Source organism: Prionailurus bengalensis, chromosome F2 (genome assembly GCF_016509475.1).
Source record: "Prionailurus bengalensis isolate Pbe53 chromosome F2, Fcat_Pben_1.1_paternal_pri, whole genome shotgun sequence".
NCBI lineage: Eukaryota > Metazoa > Chordata > Mammalia > Carnivora > Felidae > Prionailurus > Prionailurus bengalensis.
In genome coordinates, this window is record NC_057353.1 from 66,654,853 (window position 1) to 66,681,880 (window position 27,028).

General features: G+C 39.7%; 1 protein-coding gene and 1 long non-coding RNA gene across 6 annotated transcripts; one reads left to right on the forward strand and one right to left on the reverse strand.

Moving 5' to 3' along the window:
* Positions 1 to 901: 901 nt before the first annotated feature.
* Positions 902 to 24,913, reverse strand: ZHX1 (zinc fingers and homeoboxes 1). 5 transcript variants are annotated; one of them, XR_006300570.1, is made up of 5 exons: positions 24,801 to 24,913; positions 17,777 to 17,885; positions 5,268 to 8,111; positions 4,792 to 4,859; positions 902 to 2,492 (listed from the first exon to the last, which is right to left on the reverse strand). XR_006300570.1 is itself a non-coding variant. In XM_043601694.1 (4 exons), the coding sequence occupies exon 3, from the start codon at positions 7,887 to 7,889 to the stop codon at positions 5,271 to 5,273; it is 2,619 nt and encodes an 872-aa protein (XP_043457629.1). In that variant the 5' UTR covers positions 7,890 to 8,111; positions 17,777 to 17,885; positions 24,801 to 24,913; the 3' UTR covers positions 902 to 2,492; positions 5,268 to 5,270. The 5 variants fall into 5 exon arrangements, 2 of the variants coding, with proteins under 2 accessions (XP_043457629.1, XP_043457627.1); XR_006300569.1 differs by having other exon boundaries at positions 17,773 to 17,885; XR_006300568.1 differs by having other exon boundaries at positions 4,763 to 4,859; positions 17,773 to 17,885.
* A 313-nt stretch (positions 24,914 to 25,226) lies between these two features.
* Positions 25,227 to 26,354, forward strand: LOC122495777. The gene is made up of 2 exons (XR_006300571.1): positions 25,227 to 25,341; positions 25,442 to 26,354. It is a non-coding gene; the product is annotated as an uncharacterized LOC122495777 (long non-coding RNA).
* The last annotated feature ends 674 nt before the right edge of the window (positions 26,355 to 27,028 follow it).

Genomic DNA, 27,028 nt, shown 5'->3' on the forward strand with positions numbered 1-27,028 from the left:
AAAATGTAATTGACAGTTGTCGAATCACTATATTGTATATCTTAAACTAATGTAACATCGTGTGGCAACTATACTCAAATAAAACAAAAAACAAAACCAGAGGGCTAGAGGTATTGTTAGAAGAAAAAAAAAATTGTGGTACACTGCCCCTACCCTCCTGCAACACACACTGAAATATATTATTCAGCCATAAAAAGGAACAAAGTTCTGGTATATACTGCAACATGAATGAACTTTGAAAACATTTTGATACATAAGTCAGATATAAAAAGACAAGTATTGTATGATTTCACTTATTTGAAATATCAAGAACAGGCAACTTCATAGAAGCAGAAAGTAGGTTCAAAGGTTACCAGGGGCTGGGGGAGGGGGGATGCGGAGTTATTGCTTAATAGTTACTGAGTTTCTGTTTGGGATAATTAAAAAGTTTTAGAAATAGTTGTGATGATTGCCCAACATTGTGAACGTAATTAATGCCATTGAATCATATACCTAAAAACAGATATAGTGGCAAATTTTGTTATGTATAGTATACCACAAGTTTTAAAAAACTCAGTTAATAAAATGGAAAAAAAATCACTGAAAACTACAAATCACTGCTAACTTTTATTCTGTATTCAAGGACATAATTAACCACGAGAAGAGGGTTTTGCTCTGTCAAATAAATATATTTAAAAGCTAGCAAACATCAGAGCAGAATGAAGTGCCAAGTTTATAAGAGAAGATGGTGGCGGGGGGGGGGGGGGAGGGGGGGAGGGGGATCACTACTAGTTATTTACAGTTATACAAAGTTAATATATTGCAAGGGAAGCATAATATATATCCAAAGGCTTCATTTCCATACTGGACATTTCAAATCTGAAAATATTAAAATTGTCAAACAAAACTCAGACATGTTAGCAATGGTTTAAAAAAGGGAGCAATTTAATCATTATAATACAGAGTGCTTTAAGAAGTTTTTAAATGTGTAAAAGAAAGAACAGTTTAGTGCATTAAATTGTTACAGTCTTTACATTGCTTCTTCTTAAAAAAGTTAACAGTAGTATGAAAAAGCCACCCACGAAGCCAGCTGTCTGAGTGAAGAAATCAGCTACATTGCAGCATTTTGGAATTACTAATAAAGCTATAGTTAAAAAATAAAAAGTTTATAAAAATGAAAGCAGCATGCATATTCAAGGCTTTTTCATAACATCTCATTAGCTGACAAACATTTAGGTAAAAACAAGAGCTTAATATTATTCATTAAATTAGACAAAAGAAACTGGCCAAGCCCACTACATCCGGTCATTCAGAAAAACGTTTTAAAATGCAGAGCTAATTAAACTGAACATTTTTCTATGAAGAAAGCACAGTTTGAAAAATGATCCTATAGTCACAAAAAAAGGGTCCTTCTCAACATGAATGAACAGCACCTGTCTTTACAAAGTTTATAAGTTAGTATGAACTTTCAGTCTCCTGATATGGCAAGAGTTAACAGTTAACACTCCCATAATTCATAAGTGAAAAGCTAACCTTTAACTCATTATGATCAGTTCAGAATTTTTTCTCTATTCACTGAAATTGCTACCTACAGTAGAATTTCACTGAAAGATAATTCTTGAAAATTCTGATCTGATACCTGTACAAACATTTCTGATTTCTATATGATTGTAAGAAAACACTAAGTATATATTTACTACATGGTACTTCTTCACATTTTTGGTAAAATATTTATTTCAGAGTTTCACCCTATTCAAATTCTTATGCCATTTTCTTTTCCTTCTTCAATACTGATTATCTTCAGTTTACTACAAAGCAAATTCAGCTTCTAATGAAAAAAACGAACAGAGTATTACAGAGTAAGAGTGGTATCTACGAATGTGTTCAATTAAAGATCCAATCATTAAGGGCCAAAGATACCACAAAATCTTAATCGTTCCAACGCGTGTCAATCGGCTGTTTTACATTAAAATGGTATAAGCCCACGTACAAATTTTAATCTTAGTGCAAGGCCTGATAAGACATAGAAATAAATCAGGTTCTTTTTTTCCCCCTGTTTCTAATAATTTTTACTCTGTAAAATGTTTGGTCACTCAAAGCTATAAGCTTAATCACGTATCAAAGAATATAGGCAGTAAGGCCCATCTCACTAGACATACAGTATTAACCTGGACAAAAGATGAGGACAAGCTCTAGTGGTCATTAAACCCCCTCAGAAAGTCTAAGAATCAGAACGTCTCCATCATATCAGAATAAAAATGTACTATATTAAAATTTGAATTTTTACAAGTTTTTTTTTAATTAGTGTTCTATTTACATTGCAGAACTTCCGCCAAATGCAGTAGTTTAACTTTGGCACAACATTAAGTTCCATTTCTTTTGGGCACGGGATCCTATCTTTTGAGAATGTGTATGCCCCAAAACGTTTTCAGTGTCATCAAAGTTTGGGCCCATTCACAGTAAATCAGACATCTTGCGTTGAAGAATTGATTCTCATCCAACATTTTAGGCAGCTATAAAAGAAAAACATAATAAAAAACTAAAATTTTAAAGAAAACAATATTTTAATGTTTACCACTTTAGAAACAAAAATTATACAAATTAGCCATGAAAATACATCCTCTGTATTTGCTTATTAATACAGATATCACTTGCTATATACATCTTATATAAAGCACTAGATTTTGTGAACAATTCCTATGTATATATTCTGCATATAGACATTTTCACCTATATGTAATGATTTATTAAAAAATTATTAGTAGGAAGTATATATTTCATTTTCAGTATTTGTTTTTTTAAAATTAATTAACATATATTTTGAGAGAGAAAGAGAGTGTGCACACGCAGGGGAGGGGCAGAGAGAGACAGAGAGAGAGAGACAGAGAGACAGAGAGAGAGAGAGAGAGAACCCCAAGCAGGCTCCATGGTCAGCACAGAGCCTGACATGGGGCTCAAACTCACGACCGTGCGATCATGACCTGAGTGGAAATCCAGAGTCAGACGCTTAAGTGACTGAGCCACCCAGGCGCTCCTCATTGTCAGTATTTGCAGTAAAAAAACTGAAATCTAAAGGCTCTTGTATTTTTTTTCTATTTATATACAAGGCTGGCTTGTGCAAAACATATTAAATGTATCTCACTTTCTGCAATAACTATTTTGGAAGTTTTGGTTACTTATTTTTGGTAAACTGAACCATACTTAAATGGACAAATAGCTATTTAGAGGAAACTCATGGTGAATCCTTTTATAAGAGGAAAAAGTATTTTGCTAAGCCAACAATAACTTGTTAGTTAATGTGTTTCATGATTTTCGACTTAATATTTTAAAAGGCATGCCTGAATATGTACCACGAAAGTACATGTATATTATATATAATATTTTGAAAACGGTGGCTTTGTATGAATTTTCTGACCACAGTATCCATTAGAGTATCAATAGAACACGAGAATTATCTACACGAACTTAAAGTCAAACCAAACTGTACAAAAAAGTTCCTATTATTTTTGGAAGATCGGCGCTCTCTACAGAATCACTGCTGAGGTTACTACAGCCGCAATGACAATTCACTGCAGCAAACGCATTTCTTGCTTTCATCTTGGCCAAGTGAGAATTCTTGTGTTTAGCAACAATAAAAAATGCCTGTTAAAAATATTTTATGCATTTGGGTCAGAAGAAAGCCTGTCCTGAAAATTTCTGACATTAGGAAGCAGAGGGCTGCACACAGAGTAAACCTGCAAAAACTGTTCAACTGCTGGTGACTTACATTATGCTCTACAACCTGGAGCGAGGCTTTATTCTAAGACAGGTGTGTTTAAAAAATAATATAAAATAGGTGCATTTTTAGTTTCATCTGCTTTTCTGCCTGAAAAAAAAAAAGTGTTAACAGAAAGAAAACTTGGAAGAGGGCTGCTAAGCAGTAAAAAAGGTGCCTGGTACATATTAAGCTCTCTATAAATAATTGCTTAGCAAATAAATAAAGCCAGGGAGGAAGACATGGAAGAATTAGGGAAATAGCTGGCAGAATAACAGGGCATAAAAGCAGAGGATGGGGTAGGGATGCAAAAAGCTAAGGAAGTAAGTAAATATGCTCATATGATAATGAGGGTCTATGCCTTATTGCCTTCTTTACTGTGTGAGAACAGTGCAGTGACTTCTGATAATAAGATGGTTTGGGACTACTAATAGACATACACAAACATTTTGTGACAAGTGCACTGTTCTCAAAAAAAGTGTAAATTTGATCCTGGAATACTCCAATACAGAGAGTAGGAAAGAACAGAACTATGCTATTGAATTCCAGAAGTATTAAGAATTGAAATCCTAACTCTGAATCCGGTATCTGATTTGCAACTACAGTGGAATTTTAATTAACTCAATCTATGAATTAAAATTTAAGGAACATGCCAAACCTTCAGACTTAAAGCATATTTACTTGTGCTTTTATAACAAGAGATACATTTTTAACCAAATACAGTGTTTCTGCTGGTAGCAGGTTTGTTTTATATCAAAGAGTGAAAAGATACTTTAGGCAACTGAGTTAATTTAATATCAAATCTGTTATTTACCTTTTGATCTCTGAGACAGAAATAATTTATATCACAGTTTTCAAAAACAGATGCCATCTAAGCAAATGTGAATTTACATAGAGCCTAAAACAGACCTTTGGCTTTCAAGAGAAAAATTACTGAATAATTTTAACACATAAAGCATGTTAAACTATAGTTAAAAACCTAATAGTTTGGGGGCAATACAATGAATAAAAAAAGATACCCATTTTCACCTAGTTTCCTAAAACTGAGCAATCCTCACCCCTGTGGTAAGTCTTTCCTTCGGTATACTTTTCCCCTTCTTTTTAGTTTTCGTTTTTGAATTCTTTCCTTAAATAGGCAAAAAATGAAGCTTTAGTGAAGGAGGGTTGCAAGCAATACATTTTAGTTATCTTTAGTATTTGTGAATCCACCCCCCCTCCTCCCCGCTGCCCCATCTCCGTTCTCTGAGAATGGGCAACTTTCCCTTAAGACAAAGTAAAAAAACATTTCATGTAAAAAGTAAGTAATTAAAGCAGCATTAAACTCTACATAATAAACCTAACAATCATAATAATCAGACTACACATAATAATCATGTATCTCTTGGCTACAGTCATGGCCCCTGGTCATCTTCTTAGCTAAAAGAAAAACCATTTTAGAAAAAAAAAAAACTATCAAAAATGAACGTTGTCAGGTACGAGGCAACTATTCTAAAGGTATGTGGTTGACGAATGTACGCTCAGATTAAAAACTTACATGTCAGTCATCTGATTTAGAAAGCTTCCGCTTCACATGTCGTGGGGGTTCCCAAGTGTCACTATCATCGGTTTCTTCTTCGTCCTCTTCCTGATCATCGATGACTTCATCTTCCTCCTCATTTTCCTCAAATAATTCTATACCTAACTCTGATCTTCTCTGTCTTTCTGCAAACCACTCTCTGACCTGCTCGTAGCCCATATGTGATTTGTTAACAAGTTCGTCAAGGTCTTGCTCGTTAAGAAATTTGTGCTTCAGGTAATAATCCTTAAGTATTGCAGTTCCAGTTTTAAATTTTATGAGTGATGGCCCCCTGTCCCAGTTGTTCATCCTCTTGCTCCCTCTCGGCCGCCCGCGCGGTCTTCCTCTTCCCCTTCCTTTGGGCCTCCCTCTCCCCCTTTTCCTTAGGGAAGACAGGCCATTGACACTACTCGAATTGGCGCTTTGATAGTAATAGTACCATTTTAAGTTTCCGTTTTTCCAAGCGTAACGGGTGTCCCCAAACCAACTAACTATGTCTGTTCTCGCAAGCCCGCTTTCTTCAGCCAGCTTGTCATACTCCTCTGGCGACGGCCACTGCGTTCGGACAAATGCACTTTTAAGCATGTGCAACTGCTCGGGTGTTTTTTTACACACCTTGCCTGTACTCCCGGGCTTAGGTGCACCAGATTCGTCTCTGGGAGAAGCTTCTCCAGCTTCTTCTTTGGAACTACCTGCATTACTTTCCTCTATTTCCATTTTCTCTTCCTTTAAAGCTTTTGATTTCTTCTTCTCTGTAAACCAAGCATCAATCTCCCTTCTGGTAAGTTTGGTTTGCGCTCTTAACCTATTTAATTCTTCATCTGTAAGTGCGGAGCTGTTGAGAAAACTTGCCTGAAGAGCACGAAGCTGCTCTGCCGTCTTCTCTTTAAACTTCTGGGGAGTAAAGTCGGGAAAAGGATTCCAGGACTGTTTGGGCTGTGACGTGACGACGGTTGGGGATTCCGCGGTTTCGTCGCTGGAGTCTATAACGATCGTGGTGGAGGAATCGTTGTTGAGATGTAAGCACTGGTTACTCTTTGAATTTCTCTGGTTGTACCTTGTGTCGCTAAACCATTTTTTAATCTCTCCTTTAGTCAGGCCTGTGATTTTCATAAGTCTGATAATTTCTGAATCGTGGGGAAACTGATTTTTAAGGTAGCTAACTTTCAGTTCTGCCAGTTGCTCTTTCGTCTTTTTTGCCCGAATGCCGAACGAATCAGGGTTGGCCACTGCGCTTTCATGTTTGACAAGCTGAGGAGGGGGAGCGGCTGCCGTCGCCGGCTTTGTCTCTGCAACGGGCTGCGCGGCAGGTGCCTGACTCTTTTGCACATTTGTTTGATTTGGAACCCCTGCCACTGTCAAGGCTATAGGTGCTGTCACCGGCAGGGTGTTTGTTCCAGCCACTTGTGTAAGGACCAGACCTGGCTGACCAACTATTTGGCATGTCTGCAAAATGGATGGTAAACCGTTACTCCCTGTGGAAATGTGTGTGGGAATAACAGTTATGGTCTGAGGTACAGTGTGTACTGTTCCGTTGAATTGTTTTCTTCTCGCCTCCTCTACTTCCTCAGGAGTCCAGCTGACACCATGTTTTAGGCGTTGGGCTGAAAACCATATCTTGATCTGTTCCTCTGTGTATTTTGCTTGAGCAGAGAGAACAGTAATTTCTGACATTGTCGGGTAAGGGAACTTGTTGTAGGTGTTAAGCAAAAGGGGGTTGTTATCCAATGCAGCATTGTAGGTAGGAATGCTATTAACAGGGATTAAGACTTTGGGAATCAGATTGGAATTCTGCTGAGCCGAGACCGCGGTTATCACCTGCGCTAACCCAGGAAGAACCGCTGCTGGCGTCACGACGGTGCTGGCAGCACCTGGATGTATTCTGTTCGCAACGGAAGTGCTTGTGTTAGATTCAGAAGCCGAAGAACTTGGATTTTCCACAGTTTCTTCACGATCTGGTTTGATTTCATTCTCTTTGTCTTCAGGAACATCCTCCACTGAGTTGTGGTGAACTGTGATCCGTTTGGTCTCTACTTTATTCTTCATCATTTTCATAATTGGAGTTTTACTGATAGATATTCCTGAAGAAACTTCTGTTGGTTCAGCTTGCTCTGAGTTCTCCTCTTTAACAAAACTCCCATCAAAGGTCAGATCATTTATTGTCTGTTCAAAGATTGTCTGGTTATTTCGTTTCACCATAGTCAACTTAAAATTCTCCTCTCCTGGGTGATATTTCAGATTATGCTCAGAAAGTGCATCATACCTTTTGGTAAGAAAATTGCATTCGACACAAACATAGGATGAGTTTAGCACTACGTTGGGATGTTCTGAATCCACATGAAAAGTAAACATATTTAGATCTGGGGTTTGAAAAGTACAATATTTACATTCATAGCCACCTTCAACTTTTTTATTTTGCTGATTGTCAGAATCCACAGATTCATGAACTTCTTCATCACTTGAGATGCTCTCTGCCCTGGTGTTGTCTACAGGTGTAAGTACAGGAGGACCGTCATCCAAATCTGATATCAACTCAAGGTCTGGATCTTGCTCACTGGCAAGGACCATGCAGGGTGTTGTGGATTTTCGCCTGCTTGCCATTCTGATGTTATGAGCAAAATCTCAGTGGTGATTAAAAAGCACTGAAGCTTAAAACTGTTCAGAATTCATTTGAAAACAATGGCTTTTGGTTCTTCAAGTCCATTTTTGTGTTCAACAAGTTTCATTAGCAGCTTTTTCATGGTGCAATCAAGTAAAGAGCTTATCGTTGGCAGATAAAATACTGTTGGACTGCTGAACTTTTTGAAGCACAACTCCAATCACCTACATTAAAATAAATTTAAAAATGTTTCAAATGCGTGATTATGATCTTTTAAACAAATTGCAGTTATATTTCACTTATACGAAGCTGTTGGACAGCTCAGTTATAAAGATCTAGAATAAGACTAGAACCAGGAAGAAAGTCCTCTAAGGAGGATTATCCCAAGCCAACTCACCGAAGGTCACGTACTATACTAATGGTCAGCCGCCAGGCTTGTTGCTTGGATTTTTCAGCCAGCTCTATAATAAAAGGGAAGTAGGAGAAGACTCCGCTTTGGTAAGCACACTGTTATCAATGCGAAATGATAAGCTGTTACTAAGGAGGAACTTTAAAACTATAAAAAGCAGTCACAGGTAACTCAGAGACTCTGGCATTAAGTGTATACGAAATTCAATCCATCAGTTACGCTTTCTTCCTCCCACTGGTTTGTTTTATCATTCCAGTAGCATGGCCAAGTATGACAAAAGCAGCAAAGATGGATACGAATGATCATAGCTTCAGAAACATTATTCTTAATCATTCTTCACAATGCTACCAGAATTTATAAAACGTATCTGATCATATCAGTCCCCTGACTTAAAATTTCCCCAATGCCAAAAGAATGAAGTCCAACCTCCTTAAGCCACATGTAGTTCTTACCACAACTTGGCCTCGATCTCGATTTTCTTCCATCTCTCTCCTGACTCCTATTTCCTTATGCTTTGGGCACAGTAGGTAGACACAACTGCCGTTCCAGGGACACACAGTGAAGGCTGTTCCTTAGGCCAGGACCCTTGTTTGTGAATGTGGTGTGATGATCTTGTCTTCTAGATCACCTTCTCCCTTTAACTTGGCCCGATCTCCTCCTCGGTTTATCGTTTGGTCTAGCACTTACTGTGTTGTGGCAGAGGAGTGTTACATTTCTGTCCTCCCAGCTCTCTGTACTCCTGCTCTCCTTACTAGAAGTTTGTGTCTCACTCTTCCAAGAACCTTTATATCTTCAATCTAATGCTCTCCCAGCTTAACTATCTTGGCTGACTTCTCATTTATTTCTGCATCCCCTTTGCATACAAGAAGCCTAGAGGTAGGGACTCACAAAATGTTTATTAACTTGAACTAGAACAAATAGGAAAATAGTCCTATGAAACTCAACATGCCCAGAGAACATCACCACAGAGAATAGCAGCTGAAATTTACAAGAATGACCATGACTCATCAAGAAAAAGTGAATTATGCTCATACACATACATTTTAATAATTTTGTACCCACATATTTAAAATTTTTTTTAATTTTTTTTTAATGTTTACTTATTTTTGACAGAGAGAGAGAGACAGAGCATGAGCAGGGGAGGGGCAGAGAGACAGGGAGACACAGAATCTGAAGCAGGCTCCAGGCACTGAGCTGTCAGCACAGAGCCCAACGCAGGGCTCGAACTCACAGACTGCGATATCATGACCTGAGCCGAAGTCGGACGTTCAACCGACTGAGCCACCCAGGCGCCCCTAAAATAAAAATTTTTAATGTTTATTAAACGTTAAATGTCTCTCTCTCATTTTTGAGAGAGAGAGACAGAGAGAGAAAGTGCACAGGAGAAGCAAAGAGAGAGGGAGACAGAGGAGTCAAAAGGGGCTCTGTGCTGACAGCACAGAGCCTGATGCAGGGCTCAAATTCAGGAACTGTGAGATCATGACCTGAGCTGAAGTAGGACACTTAACTGAGTGAGCCAGGTGCCCCTAAAATACAATTTTAATGCTACCTCAATGAAAGGTGGTGTGCTTAAGTCTAAACTAAATGAAAGTGGAAATGAGTTAAGCGGTCTCATTTACTCTCTACCTCAAGAACTATTTTCATTCACTAGTATAATCCTTTTACTAGCTGAACTGAGGAGAAAAAGTTTACTTCAAAGATTATAAAGCAAAACCTGGTCTGTCTGAGGAGATATACTGACTCAGTAAAAGAAGAAAACTTCTTAGGAAACAGAACTGTCCAAAGAGAGAATGCCCTGCCTTTGAAGGTGGCAAGATCCTCTGCACTGGGGTTATTCAAGTACATACTACATATCCATTTGATGGATCCAAGCAACAGACGGAAAGTTGGCCTAAATACCCCTCGTGCCCAGACTTCCAATATTATAAAATAAAAAGCAGGGAGCCTGGGTGGCTCAGTCACTTGAGCATCTGACTTTTGATTTCAGCTCAGGTCATGATATCACAGTCATGAGATCAAGCCCTGTGTGGGGCTCTGCACTGGATGTGGAGCCTGCTTAAGATTCTCTCTCTCTCTGTCCCTCTCCCCTGCTCTAAAGTAAAAAAATAAATTAAGTAAAGCATCAGCTTAGTAATAATAGTATCCTATTCTCAAAGAATCCCTATTCTCAAAGGTGTCTTTTTTTGTTGTTGTTAGTTTTTTTACTCTGGAAAATGTCTTTGATTTCTAAGGGAACATAAAGAAGTCACTGATATTTAAAACTATTTCTTAACAGGGGCGCCTGGGTGGCACAGTCGGTTAAGCGTCCGACTTCAGCCAGGTCACGATCTCGCGGTCCGTGGGTTCGAGCCCCGCGTCGGGCTCTGGGCTGATGGCTCAGAGCCTGGAGCCTGTTTCCGATTCTGTGTCTCCCTCTCTCTCTGCCCCTCCCCCGTTCATGCTCTGTCTCTCTCTGTCCCAAAAATAAATAAACGTTGGAAAAAAAAATTAAAAAAAAAAACCAACTATTTCTTAACTGAATGTTATAAACTAAACTAATGCCATCTCTCCTATGTAATTCAGTAGGATTTGAACTATTTTGTTCAAGTGCTAGAATAGCTGTTTGATTATTTTTTGTTATTAGGAAGAGGTATTTCCTCAAATAGCCTGCAGTAAGTGGAAGAGTAATAAATGAGCAAAACCCACATTTTTGGCAGTGAGGGAGAACTGCTAAAAGGCAGGGGAGTAAGCTATTTTGTAACTGTTATTCTCCCAGAATCTCAGATTATATTTAAATGGATATATACTAATAGTTACAAATCAAAGATGGAAAGGTGGAGTTTTTTTTTGTTTTTTGTTTTTTGTTTTCTGGAACTACCTTTCCTTAGTGATGGTTTTCAAACTTTTTGTTGTAAGCCGGGAAGCCCTTTCTTCAAACAAAATTCTAGGAGAAGCCCTGGGGCAAAACGGACAAATAAACAGCTGCCTGGCTGGAGAAGCAGAGGCTAAACTACTTCCTGACCCCATCCCATGGATCCCATAAGCCCTACTTACACCTCTGATGGGTTCTGAGATGTGTTTGAAAGCCTGTACCTTAAAAACTTAAACACTTTCAAGACAATGTATGGGTGTCACCAAAAAATCCTTCTCAGTTTACCACTGCTGAGCCGTGAAATTTGAAAACTAATGTGAATTTAATGTGTCCTTCAGGTTGTTTCCCTGTGGAAGGCAGGGCCTGGGCACTCAGGGCTAAAACAGAGTAGCCAGTACTAATAAGAGATACAGAAGGGAAACTTGAGGAGCTAAGATCCCCTTATTATTCTGGCTCTCTAGGTCTTAGGTTAAACTGCTTACTTTTCATTTTATCTAGCTTAAAAATAGGAATTAGCCAAATTATTATTTTTATTTATCTTCCTTATAGCTCACTCTTAAATTCATAAGAATTTAAGCAGATATAAACAAATTTTAAAAGCTTAAATATTTTTTGATAAAGTCATAAAATTACAAAATGTTCATACATTATTTTACAATCTAATGATGTATATGCACAGTTGTGCTTTGTCCTTTGAAAGCATTGGTCTTGGCAATGTAACCTTAAACAAGCTACTTAAAAGAGAAGCTTTTTGAAATAAAGTCTTCAGGCGGCACCTGGGTGGCTCAGTTGGTTAAGCGTCTGACTTCAGCTCAGGTCATGACCTTGTGGTTCATGAGTTTGAGCCCCATGTCGGGCCCTGTGCTGACAGCTCAGAGCCTGCAGCCTGCTTTGGATTCTGTGTTTCCCTCTCTCTCTGCCTCTCTTGCATTCGCGCTCTGTCTCTCTCTCTCAAAAATAAATAAACGTTAAAAAAATTTAAAATAGGGGCGCCTGGGTGGTTCAGTCCGTTGAGCGTCCAACTTCAGCTCAGGTCATGATCTTGCAGTTCGTAAGTTCGAGCCCCATGTTGGGCTCTGTGCTGACAGCTCAGAGCCTGGAGCCTGCTTCACATTCTGTGTCTCGCTCTCTCTTTGCCCCTCCCCTGCTCATGCTCTGTCTCTGTCTCAAAAATAAATAAAAAACATTAAAAAAAATTTTTAAATAAAGTCTTCAGTAATGCAAAAGACTCAAACCTGATCATCTTGGGCATTTAAGACTGCCTCAAGCTCAGGTTACTTATATACCCAACTACACAGACTTGAAAAATACTCTCTTTCCACTGTACTCCTGAAAACTGTTCGCTTACATTTTCCTAACAAAACCAGAGTCACTATATTGTTTAACATATTTCTAAAGGCACACTGAAAATTCCCAAAAGATCTTCAAGATTTGGTCCAATGGCTCAATTTTACTATAATGTATATAGCTCGAAAATAGACCAAAGCACAAAGGCATCCTCATGGTACTGATTATAAGGTCATAATTTTCAGGGAAGCAGGGTACTCAGTACAAATGCCCCACTTTTATGACAGAAGAAACCCAGGCCCAAAGGAATAAATTCACAGAGGCTTTGTGATGTAAGACAAAACCACGTTCTGGAGTCTCCTCTGTCACTCAATAGTTCAGTGACTGGAAAAGTTACTCAGTATCAACCTCAGTTTTCTCACCCATAAAACCAAGATTCTTCAATTCAACAAATTCACTCGACACCTATTTGCTGAACGTCAACCATGAGCCAGGCCCTGTGTTGGCACTACAGTAAAGTGACGATCAAGACAGACTGCCTCCGGTGTGTCAGATACGAGCAGTCGAGCAAGAAAAACAGGCAGTAAAAATTACTTAAAATAACTGTGATCAATGCAATGAGAAAGGAAGTATCAGAAGCTCTATGGGCACATTGCAGGAGGCTTCTAGAAATGCAGCAGAAAAGGCTACCCTGGAGAAAATAAGAATGATGCCATCTGCCTCAAAGGCTGATTGAATAAATGCTTCACACACTGTGATACACGGTAGGTGCCTAATTAATGCTATTTTCCAGTCTCTGAAAAATTCTTTTGGGAGATGAAGAAATACCATTTATTTAGTATTATTCCCTTTCTCTCTTTCAAGTAACATAATCAGCTGACAAGGCACACAAACTGAATGAAAAAGCAGAAAGGGTAAAAAGACAGAAGGAAAATATCTTTGGTGTGGTTCCAATTTATCTCCTTTTATCATTAAAGTGCAACAGGGCTGAGACAGGAAAACTGTCATACAGAAATTGCTATTAGCCGATAGTCCTCCTCTACTTGAAGGTCAGCTAACAACAGAACTCAAAATCAATTTGGGGAAACTTGCACTATTTACCTGTAAAGGAGAGTAGAGTTCAGTTGCACAACTGAGTAGCTAGCTAGGTGGCTTTGCAATTTAAGCACCAAATGAAGATTGCCAATAAAATAAAAAATTATGCTTTAAATGCATTCAGCACTGTAGATATAATTATACTTGAAAGCTATTTTCAATTAACTTTTCAGTAGAAAAATGGTAAAAAAAAAAAACAAAACAATAACAAAATACCAAACACGATCAATTAACTGTTACACTACCCTTAAAAATGGTAATCAAGAGCAATTAAGGAATATGAAAAAATATTTATCCATTTACTGTTACAATTTTTAAAGATCAGAACAAAATTTGCATATTAATTATAAAACAACTAAGGGAAAATAGGTATGTATATGGACAAAAACTAGATGAGAATATAAAGAAATGAAATTTTCACATGAGATTATGGGTGAAATTTTTATGTGTGCTATTCACAAATTTTAATGTTGTTATAATATTGCTCTATTAGAAAATGCAACAAACACTAATTTCAAGGCCTTAAAATTGCAAATAGGCTAGGATGTTTTGGTGGTCCCTTGTCTGCAGCTGGAAACAAAGTTCCCTTTCTATGGCAAAAACATGGGCTACATAAAGGTTTTTTTCAGGGAAGCAGAAATCCCTGAGTATGTATAACACCCAGACATTTTGGGGAGCTGCTTCTCCATGGCCTGAGAAATCATACTAGTTCTCAGAGCCCTCAAGAACACTCGGAGTCTGCAGCATATGGATCTAGGCCAAGCCAATTTCCATGGTTTTATCTGCATCCTGGTTCTTCTGCTGAGGGTAGGATACTTCTCACACAATTCATGATTCTTCACTCATCAAAATAATTATGACAATGTTTCTTTACAGGAAAGCACTTAATGAAAGCAAAATTCATTTTATCAGTGTATAAAAACTGAGGACAGTTCAGTTCTAACAGCAGTTCCTACACGGTCAAGAAGAATGTCCACGCAGTTTTCCACTATATCCCCAGGGCCTAACACATTGCCTATCAAGGCCTCAATAATATTTGCTGGGGGCGGAGGGGACCTTTAACATTCATTTATAGAGGAGTTATAAAGTTATAAAGAACATCTGACTTATTTTATAGATTACTTCCAATGGTAAAATCCTTACCAATAACATTACCTTAGTCACTAGAATATTAAAACAACTCAAATATAAAACATCCTATTTATTAAAATATAGCAGTGAATATTCAACAAACATTTACCAACATGTATAATTCTGTTGTAACAAATCAGTTTTACATATGAATAGTACATGTCTAAATTTTGGACTGCGTAAGAATGAAACAAGGGAGACATACTCATTCGCAGAATTAGTCCTGCAGTGAAACTCAGGAGAAAAGGGTTCTTGTAAAAATAGCAAATGCAAATCTGAACTTAGAATAATTATTTTTCCGTTCCAGGAGAAAACTGTACTTTAATGGTGCTCTACATTTTTAAAGAGATTAAAAAATAAGTTCTCAATGTAATCTACTATAAATAGTAGATTGTTTTAAATTCTATGCTTAGTGCTACAAAAAAAGCCTAAAAATTTTTATAGTTAAGCAGAACTATACTGAATTTCCATGCCTCTATTTTTTTGGCTGTCTTGTACTTCAAATTAAATGATTAATAGATAATAATTTATTTGGCTAGTTAGCCACAAGAGCATGTTATACTGGTATTTTATGTGAATAAAAACTATTTTTTATACCAATTCTAAGTCAAATATGAGTACTTATAATTTTTAGGGATTATGTTAGTTTTGAGTTGGTACTAACTAAAAACTGTTCTCAGGGTAGCTAAAATATAAACTGAGACTCCTTTGGGATATGTATTCATACCTATACTGAGAATTCTTAGAACTCTGTATTCTATTTAGTTTCACTTCTTACTCTCTGAGTCACAGTTCTGTTTAGCCAGCTGAAAATACTTATTTTTACATGTTTATATTCAAACTAAAAGTTACAAATCCACCCAAATCACAGAATGCCTGAAATAATAACAGGAATAAAGAATAATAAAGTATAACTAACTAGAATTTAAATAAAACTTTGAAAAGACAAAAAAAAAGAGTAATGGGATTAAAACAAATATTCACTTTGCTAAAAAAAAAAAGGATGCTTTTTTTCTTAAAACATTTATTCATTTTTCAGAGACTGAGAGAGACAAAGCATGAATGGGGGAGGGAGAAAGAAAGAGGGAGACAGAGAATCCGAACGAAGCAGGCTCCAGTCTCTGAGCTGTTAGCAGAGCCTGACACAGGGCTCGAACTCACGGACTGAGAGGTCATGACCTGAGCTGAAGTTGGATGCTTAACCAACTGAGCCACCCAGGTGCCCTGAGGATGCTTTTTTTAATTAAAAAAAGGAAAACAATTTTGGCCTCTATGCACTTGAGGCCTAAAGAGAAAATATAAAAGCATTTAGAAACAATGCTCAAGTTCCTAAAAACTATTAAATGAGAAATCTGACAACCCAAATTTGTACCCACAGCAAATGTTTTTGAGAATTACGGTAACCTAGAATCATTACCTAAGAGATAAATCTCAAGAAAATTGCCAATATGGTCTCAAGACAATCAAAATTCAAGTATTAAGGTGAATATAGACAGGAGTGAATGTGATCAAAATGGAAGCATCTAAGAAACTGGCCAAAGATCATCTAATTTCAAAAGATCCTTTTGCTAATGCTAAACTAAGGCTTAAGGGTTTAGAAACTCCATCTTCTCTGTTTTTTTTCCACCTGAGAAAGCCAACCTTAAAAATGCTAAAGATTAAAAGAAGATTTCAAGCTGGATAAATTTCTCTTTGCAAGCTCTGACCCCATATTTGAGGAGTGAAATGTCTTTTTGAAAGGTCTCTGCTGGGTCATGAACGTGGCTCAGTCAGTTGGGGGTCCGACTTCAGCTCACGTCAAGATCTCACAGTTTGTGGGTTTGAGTCCCACATTGGGCTCTATGTTGACAGCTCAGAGCCTGGAGCCTGCTTTGGATTCTGTGTCTCCCTCTCTCTGTACCCCTCCCCTGCTCATGAGTGTTCTCTCTCATTCTCAAAAATAAACAAACATTAAATGCAAAAAACGGTCTCCAAAATCCTGGTTTTCTACCTTCTGTGGCATTAGGTAGGTATATAACATATTGAGAGTGATATACAAGTAAGTACTATGGTGGAATCTCCTGTATTTATTATTAAAGTTTATAGTAGTACCCCAAAGTAATTTTTTGCTGCAAATAGTTTTTCCCTAATTTTCTCAAGGAGGTGTGTTAACAAGTCTTTCACAGGCAATGTAACATAAGAATGCTATTCTTGATTGCAAGTGAGATTATCACTGAGAGGATGAAAAACCATTCATCTATCTGTTACCTTTCCCATTTATAAAATAAAATGTTACTTGTTTTACTCAGGTTATAATCATTTAGTTATAAAAAATACTTTGAAAGACAACAGTAATTAGTATTGGTAATGCCAACTTCTAAGGACTCTATCAATTTTTAAAAAATGAAAGTTGAACCACCACATTAATAGTTATGGAATCTTTCCTAGTACTTTCTGAAATCATCTAAAATGACAATTGGAATAATGTGTAAATATTTCAGCACTATAGTATGTAATTTAATGCTTGTTATAAAAGCCAATTTATGTCAGGCAAATAAAATATAAAAGTGATTATGTACAAATATATTCAAATATTTAAAAACTGGCATGTTTCACCTAAAACCAAGTATTTAATCATCAATATCCTAATTTTTATATTATAATTAACTATTATTAATAGATTATATATCATAAGTATATTTTCAGGAACTGATCTTGTAAGTCTTGAAGCATTTTTCTGGATATAGGCAAAAAAAAAAGGTAAAATTTCTAAATCAATTTCCCTACACTAAAGGTCTCTGCCCTCGCAACCTTAATTTGACTTGTTTGCCACTGTTACCACAGCACCAGGTACAGTGTATTTCAGCAAATATTAGTCGAAAAATCAATTATTAATATACCACTTAGATTTATCATGAAGTGTGATACTGTTTTCTTTGAAATTAATGCAGCCGATATGCCTTTATTTTTAAAGCTTGGAAGTACATTTCTTAACAAAGTGTCAAGACTAACTAAGTCTGCTGCTTTTTTAAGAAAAGCTTTTAAAACGTTAGGCAAATACAGTATCATGGAATCTAAAGTGAGCATTATTCAGAATATGAGTTTTATCATACCCAAACAATGAAACACATACTTGCCATAGCTTCGTCAGCATTCTGTTCTTTGACAAGGACAGTGTCCCTTCAAATTAGGTGTTTAGCTCAGGCCATCATTACCAACAGGTCTGAAGTACCTATCTGCCATCTCCTACAAAAAAAAAAAAAATAATAATATCACTTTATCATCCTAGATATAATTCAGTCTTAGGACTTTAAAGGTTATGCCTTGGCTTTTTAAAAATAAATATAATTTTGAAAAAAATTAATTTCCTCACAGAAATTGTAAAAGAATCATTTAAATGCCAAACCCAATATTAGTAAGAAACACAAAATTTAAAACATTTTCAAAAATTCTATTTATATTATATAAAACAACCAAGTCATATACTTATTTTCACTATTATACTATTTTCAATAAAAAATTTTCAAAATGTGAATATATGCAGGCTATAATATAAAAACTGAGGTGAAGAAATTGGGAACTGTAAAATATTAGTACACAAGTTATGAAAGACAATTTAGTTAAACTAAGAGGTGGGAGGAAGTGTATGTTGACACGTTCACACAATAAACCCACTGATACTTGAATCCTATTTTACTATGTAATAACTGGAATGGGGTGGATTATTAAGCTGGCAACAAGCCAGTACAACTTAAATAAGTTAGTGGCACTCTACCCCAAAGCATGTGGTATGTAATAGACTGATCTGTGTTTCATTTTTGCAAGAAAGCTACTACCAAATGGCTTTCAATCAGTGCGTTGTGAAGCATCAGACTGTACAATCAAACAAACTGAAAATCATCTGCCGAAATTGAGATATGTGTCCAAAAATGTTGTGGTGTATTATTTGGAGCACTTAAACCAATAAGGAAAATTTACTAAAAGATATAATTGCTTCTTTTAATAAATAACAGTAAATAGTGCTTCTGAAGGGTTGAAGCATTTTTGTTGTTGTCTTGAAGCACCGGAACTCCATACACCACAGTGAATAAATATTAAGGAAGATTATTTTCTCCAAATAACTTATTCTTTGATTCCATATGTTATTATATACATGTTCATCAAGAGGCTCTCAAGAAATAATGGAAATACACCAACCCTTTAGTAAAATATTTCTAGGTTAAGTTAAAGCTTAGGCTGAATAGTTAGACTATTTTCATGAAAAGCAAAAGAGCATTTTCCTGGTAGGCCCACTGGGAACATCCTGTTATCTGCAGCCTGGGATTTTACAGTTTCATTTCCTGGTATCTCCTTGTTTGGAAACTCCTGAGCCATCCATATACAGGATGTGGACTAGAAGAGAAGATAGGAAACAGCTGCCAAAGAGGGGAAGTTATTTTCCAAAATGAATTATTAATAATATAGGAAATTGGTAACCTATTTGAACTCATTCTTAAATCACACAGTAAGTACAAGACGTTTTACTGAATAAGAGTCTCTTGAGAAGAGCTGCTGAGACACGTGAAGGCACAAGGCAACTAGAGGAGCAACAAATGAGCTCCGCCATACTTTGGATGAAAAGCATACTTGCCTGATGTTATTTCAGTTCCTGGTACTGGGATTATTTTAGAACACTTCACTCTAACTCAAAGTAACTTTAACAATTTTAAGATTAGAATGAACTTCAAAAACTAAAGAAGTCATCTTAGCCGTATACGTTATACAAGAAAACAGATCAGTTGTTTGGCAGAAGACGACTGCAAACAAAGATGAAGAGCTTGGGCTTTGGAACCAGACTGCATGGGTTCAAATCTCAGCTATGTCCCTTACTAGCTGGGTGGCCTTAGACAAGTGACTTAGCCTGCCTATGCCAATGCCCCTCATTTAAAATGGGTCTCTATGAACATGTATTTAAAATAACACATGTAGGGGTGCCTGGGTGGCTCAGTCAGTTAAGCGTCTGACTTTGGCTCAGGTCATGATCTTGCACTCTGTGAGTTTGAGCCCCACATTGGGCTCGGTGCTGACAGCTCACAGCTTGGAGCCTGCTTCAGATTCTGTGCGTCCCTCTCTCTCTCTGCCCCTTCCCTGCTTGCGCTCTGTCCCTCTCTTTCTCTCAAAAATAAATAAACCCTAAACAAATAAAATTAAAAATAAGATAACATATGTAAAGTGTTTGGAATATCTCTTGGCACTCAGTAAGTCCACAATTACATTTTTCTGACATTTATTTATTTTTTTTTTTTTGAAGAGAGAGGGAGCAAGTGAGTGAGGGGCAGAGAGAGAGAGACGAGCAGGGCTCACCTGAAGCACGGCTTGTGTTTTACCTGAAGCGGGGCTCGAGTTCCCCCTGAGCTTGCCTGAGGTCGCCCGATGTGGGACTCAAACTCACGAACCTGAGCCAAAGTCAGATGCTTAATGACAGAGCCACCCAGGCACTCACATTTTTCTGACTTTTATTTAAGGTGTTTATTTTAAGTTACACAACAGAGGAAGTCTTTGCACAAACCATGCTAAATGTTGAAACATTATAAAATAGTTTATTATTATTATTTTTATTTTAGAGAGAGAGACAGGGAGGGAGGGAGGAAGTGGGAGAGAGAGAAAGAGAAAAAGAATCCCAAGGAGGCTCCCTGCTCAGTGCAGAGCCCAACTTGGGGCTTGATCCCATGACCCTGGGATCCTGACCAGAGCTGAAATCGAGTTGGACGCTCAATTGACTGAGCCATCCAGGTGCCCCAAAACATTATGAAATATTTTCAAAGTTTAGGCAACAATCAATTTTATTTCCATTTCGTACCTTTGAGCATATTTAGCAATGCTACAAGTTGGCTTTAACAGATAGACATTAATCAATCATAATTTTATACCCCCCACTCCAACATACACATACTTTCTCTGACCTTAGCTTCAAGGACAATCATTAATATATGACTCATTTTAAAAGGTGTTTCACAGAACTAACAAAGCTCTGATATAAATCATCTAACTGTAGAATTTCTCATGAAGAGAAATTGTTCTGTCCTCACCATGCCCTCACTCTCCAGGACAGTCCACGCCCAGTAAAGTTTTTAACACAATTCTTTTTGACAATATTGGAAGGTAAAAGGGAATAGACTAAATATAGAAGAAAAACATCATTATGAGTGAAGTACTCAGAAATATCAAAATCTTTCCATCTCTTTTCATTTCTCACAAGAATCAAACAAAAAAGAGAAAGAAAGGCCTTTAGAAAGGGAGAAAAGGGAGTCAGAAATCCCCTAGGAAATATGAAATCACTAAAATTTAATGACAAAGTTCTTTTACTTAAAATGATAAATATGTTATGTCTATTACTTTAATGTTTTGATGTTTTAGATTTTGAAAATATTATTTTTTAAAAATCTAAAAACTGAAAACAAACATCCTTCATAAAAATTCTGACTGCCTTGAATGTCATTCTTAAACTGCTCATAAAACTTCTTTTTTAAAGTACATCATCATATTTGTTTAGATCAAAGGTATATATTTTTGTATCTCTTGAATGCATCATAGAATATTGATTATATAAGCTACAAAAATTCAGCATCCTTTAAGACCAAAACCTGGCAACTACCTAAAAATTTACATATTTACTTTAAAAATTATCTGTATGAAATACAGGTCTCCAAAATATAAACTCACATGTATATCCTGATTAATAATCTAAATCAGCAGCCTCAGTCAGGCAAATTTGGTCACTCACAACCACAAATATATCAGAGCAACAAGGATATGATAAAACAGATCAGTAATATTATGGAAACATCGGCTATTATTCAAAGGCTATCAGCACAGGGTTTTTTTTTCCCCCCTTCAATTAAATGTAATTTAAATTGCTTCTGAGATTACATAGGATGATTTAGAAGGATTTTAGGTTAGAAAAAACTTAGATGTAAAAGTGAATGTGCTACACTCGCTACCAGCTACTACCATAAACAATGCAATAGATATTTCCAAACATCTCCATGAATTAATGAATATGATATTAGATTAAAACCTAGCTTAGGCACTGAAGTTTTAACATGGCTAATATTCAAATAAGTAGTCTCTTGAGTCCAAATCCACAATGATGCAATGTACATGAAAAGGTTATTTCCTCAGCTGCATTTGTAATCACTTTAGTAATTTTAAGAGTACTTCCATTTAAATATAAAACCATGATTTACGTCAAACTAAGTCCCAAATAACCTATTTTTGTGCCCAATTAACATTATAAGGAAGAAAACAAATACATTATTACATCACCTTTCAGTCTTAGTGTAAAATATAATAAAAAAGGGAGAAACTGCAAAATGAGCCACCTCACCTATGCTATTAAGTTCATTAATAAAATAACATAAAACTTGGGGCGCCTGGGTGGCTCAGTCGGTTGGGTGTCCGACTTCGGCTCAGGTCATGATCTCGCGGTCCGTGAGTTCGAGCCCCGCGTGGGGCTCTGTGCTGACAGCTCAGAGCCTGGAGCCTGTTTCAGATTCTGTGTCTCCCTCTCTCTGACCCTCCCCTGCTCATGCTCTGTCTCTGTCTCAAAAATAAATAAATGTTAAAAAATAAAAATAAATAACATAAAACTTTATTCACATTTATTGGGAAAAAAAACCCTGTAAGTATCATCGAAGGTGAAATAATTGTGAAATCATCAATGGACAGTCCTCCAAATCCAGGGACATAACAAGCTCACTATAAAGGAGAGACATCTACTACTAATGAGTGCTCACCAGCACAAGCGCATTTATGTTTTCAGTCCTAGCATATTTTCAAACCATCTGGCATCAGTGCCACTCTGGTTCATCCAGCCTCATCTGTTCAGAACTGAATACAAAACTAGAGCTACATGCACTTTGGGGACACCAAAGAACAGCTCACATGTATAATAATACTCCAAATGCACAGCTCTCAACCTAGTTTATACTTGAAATGTGTTTGAGAAGCCATTTCCCTAACAGACGTTAAGACTCTTAAAAATACTAGAATGGTTCAAAAATCCTGTATGAATCATAGCTGTCATCAGTTATCCAAGTCTTACTTTCTTTTTTCTCATTTTATTCGCGATCATGAAATAGAGCATTTGAAGATGTACTTCTACAAAGATTCATTGATAAGTGAAATTCTACCAATTCTATATTGAAAGACCATAAGATTTTACATTTTATTTTGCATTTTGCACAAGATTAATCAGCTTTGCCCTAAAATGCTTAGAGCAAGGAGGGACAGATTAAGGGGGGAAAACATTCATGAAGGCCCTTTTACATCCTGTTATGCGTTACTGTCTTTGACAGCGCCCACATTTCTTTTGCTTGAAATCAAGAGTCAGAATTGCTACTTGAGAAAATTTTTTAAAAATCTATGGATATACTGAGGCCAACATCCCTGTGAGAAACAACGTTCATTCATCCTCACTGTTGGCATAAGAACAAATGACTTTTTGGGGGTAATTTTTCAGAAACAAAGGTAATTCACATAATACCATATAACACCAGTTGAAGCTTTCAGACAAAGACTAAGAAACAATGACCAATACCAACAAATCTAAAGGTGCACTTATGTAGGCACGTACACACACACACACACACACACACACACTCCAAACCCACAAACAGGCACTATTCCTGGAGGGAAGACTGCTTCTTCCTAACTGTGAACCCTGTATTTTCCAATCCTCTGATTTCCGCCCCCCCCCTTTCTGTTGTCCTCTTGGCCTCCAAGAGAACTGCTTTTCCCTTTCAAGTTACATGGAATCCCAACCTAATCACATTACAAACTATCACCCTTTCTTTACCACCCCCCTCCCCAGCCCCACCACCCCCACCCCCCCACCCCGCAAAAGATCAGCTCCTCCTCATGTGTTTCTTCAGCTCCGGGGTGTGATAGAAAAGCGCCGCAGAATTCCCACTCTGCCCCATCTCTGCCCTGTATCCCTCCTCTATCCACCCCTTTCCCCGCTTCCCACTTCCCCTCCCCTGACTCTTTCACTGAAGCCTTGCCAGAGCTTGTTCCTTCGCTAACCTAAACTAAGGATATCAAACGGAACCTTCTCCTCCTCTGGGCTTTTGCTCTTTTCTTACTGCTACCTACGGAGGGGAGAGGTGGAGGGAGATGCACGAAACAAAGAATTCCAAGTCCCTGTACCTAGAACTTTGGCGTAAATCCACAGGGAAAGGGCACCCGCCAGAGGTCTTCTCGGCCATTAGACCCCGCTCCCGTTCCCCTCACAGCTCCTTCCCAGCACTTCATTCCCCGCCAAGATTGGGAGATGGTTCCCGTTAGGCCCCAAGGCTCGGAGGAGTCCCTGGTCGGCCTCTCAGTCTCCCTTCTGAAAGGGACGGATAACATCTCCATTCTCTTTAATTAACTTCTCCCAGGCTTCCTCAAAACGGAATACAGTTCTTAAAGACTCCATTCTGAGTCTTGCCCCGAAGAGGGGGAACGGCCTGACCCCGAAATGGATGCCCAGTCTTCTCCGAAGTGGGGTACAACCTCGCCGGAAAGGTTTCCCGGGGCTCCAACCCCAATGCCAATGCGCTCAGCTCCAGCAAGACGATCTTTCCTTACTCTCCGAGAGACAGTCCCCACGAGGCCACGGGCCCCCAGCAGGGCAGGCCTTCCGACCTCCCCTAGGACCCTTAACATCGCTGGGGTCCTCCGTCCATGCGGCGGCCTCTCCTCTCCCCCCCCTCACCCCCCACCCCCACCCCAAGAAGCCCCGTCTTCACTCCCCTCAACAGTCCCAAGTTGTTCGGTGCTCTCATAAGGACCGGGGCTGGTATATTCCCCTACAGAGCCCACCCGCAGCTCCTTCCACGGCCGCAGACACCCCGAAATCGCGAAGGACCCTCGGGGGTCTGTCCCTCGGCGGCGATACCCCGGGGCCAGCAGGCCGAGTCCCTCCCCCTCGGACGCCCCGCGCCGGGTCCGCCCCGCCGCCCGCCGCCGGCGCGCTCAGCCCCCGGGGTCTCAGCCCTGGGGCCGCCCTCCTCCGGCCGGCCCGCGCGGCGCTCGCCTTCCCCGGCCGCCGCGCCGCTCGCGAGCTCTGCGCTGCCGGTTCCCACCCGCAGTCCCCGGGCGTCCCGGCCCACTCGTGGCGGAGTCGGCTCGTGCCGCTACCTGCAGGGGCCGCCGCGCCTCTCAGCGGCCCGCCGCCGCCATCTTGCATTTCAAACCGGCTGCACTTTTCAGGGAGTCAACTCTGACCTGTGAACCCTACACCCGGAACCGCTCGGCGGGCCGGCACACGGCCTAGGCAGCTCGGCGGGCCCAGCAGAGCGTGGAGGGTCGGGGGTGGGGGTGCGAGGCGAGGCGCGCGCCCCAGCGGCCGACCGGGGGCGGGGAGGGAGGGAAGGAGCCGGCCGAGGCGGGGCCCTCCCGCGCGCGCGCCGTCCGCGCGCCCCCACCCCGCTCCGCGCCAGGCTCTCTACTCACGGACCCGGCTGCTCCCCTGGGGTTCGACCCGGGTCTCTACCCTCTGGATTGGCGCACGGGGAGGTAGGGAACCGCCCCGCCCCTCTGTCAACAGAATCCCCGCCCCGGCCGGCTCGGAAGCCCCGCCCTCTGTCAGCAGAAGCCTCGCCTCCTCCAGGTCTCGAAGCGGCCCCGCCCCTTGCGGGCGGTAGCTCCACCCACCAACAGAAGGCTTGTCTTTACTCAGGTCAGTCCCCGCCTTCTGTCACTTGTGGCCCTGCCCTCCGGGCGCTCTGCCTTGCTAATGTCACCGCCGGATCCTAAGAAACGCCCCTTGTCATCTTAAGCCCCATCTCCTGGTGGCATTCCACCCAAGCCCCGCCCCCTTCATCGGAATCCCCGCCCACTGTCAAAAGAAGCCCCGCCTTGCTGAGACCAGTCTGGATTCCAGCCCGAAACCCCACTTTCTGTCAACCGCCGGCCCGCCTCTTCTCGCCTGCGGATGCCTACCCCAGCACAAACCGCAGCTCCACCCGCTGACACCGAAAGTTCAGTTCAGCCTCACTTCGAACTGCAGTTGAAGACGGAACCACCCCTTGCTTCCCAAAGTCCTCCTTTCCCCCCATGCCTGCCCCTTCCCCCCTCTCCCCCCACCCGCCGCCCCGCTCACGAGCCTCTCCGCTGAAGGGCTTTCTTTTAAAGATATGGTCTTCACCGGACAGCTTCAATGGGAGCTAGTCCCGAAGAAGATGCCAGCCAAGGACCCAGGCTTTGGGGAAAACCGGACGGCGTCACCGCCCCTCCTCACCTCCGCTTCCCTTCCCCCCACCCCCACATCCTTTTTAAAATTATGAAACGTGCAAACCAAAGCGGAGAGAAACGTCTCACCCTCCAAGCTGCTCTGCACAGATTCATGGGCCTGGACGCTCAACCCTCTGTGCTTTGACAGTAGTACTCCACTGAGCCACATTAATCCTAAAATGTGCAGTTGCTTAAAGTACAACCCTGATTGTTGAAATCGATATACAGCAGTTTCTTTTTATTTATATGTTTTGTCTTAGAATCCTAGAACTTGGGGAAACAGAAGCAAGTAAAGCTTAATGATCTTATAAACAGAGATACTCAACCCTACCATACTCAACATCCTGTATTTACAACAAAAATGTACCACCACTTTGCTCTCCTGGAGTTAAATTCGCAGATAATGTAAACTACACAAATAAGTTCAATAAACCAGTGTATGTTATAAAGGTGGAAAAAGAGAAAGTGGTTTATTCTAAAATACTATACTAATATCTATAAAAATAATATGTGTTACACTATGTAAATACTTTAGCCCCAGTGAGAACTACGGAACAAAAACTGCCCCCACAAAATCTCAAGACGCCCCCTAGGGGGCAGTACTGTGCCCACTGAGAGACTGCTTAGGACTTCTTTCTGAGGAAAGGAAATGGCTTGAGCTACAGAAATTCATTCTTTTGTTCATACATTAAACAGCTAGGTTTTTGAGCACCAGCATATGCCAGGCACTGTGGGAGATGAAAACTGAGTCCGGCAATATTTTTGTCTTCAAGAAGACTACAGTCTAGTAACCCGGCAAAAAACATGAGCATGAAAACAACCAAGGTGAGAAGTGAGAAGAGATCAAGGTGGGATTCAAAAAGAGATCCCTTTAAGGGTACGGGCTGATGAACAGAAATCTCCCCTTCGCTATCTCCCTCTCTTCTCTTTTCCTCTTTCTCCTTCTCCCTTCTCTCCCTCCTTCCCTTCCTTCCTTTTCTCCTCCTCCTCATCTTCTTTAGCATCAGTTTATAGAGTCACCTCCTTCTCACTAGAAGCTGTCTGCCTGGTTCGCTGCCCAGTGCCAGCAGCCCAGAGTCCTCTCAGTTTAGGGCCATGCCCACAGGGCAATTCTGTCCAGGAAAACAACTTCA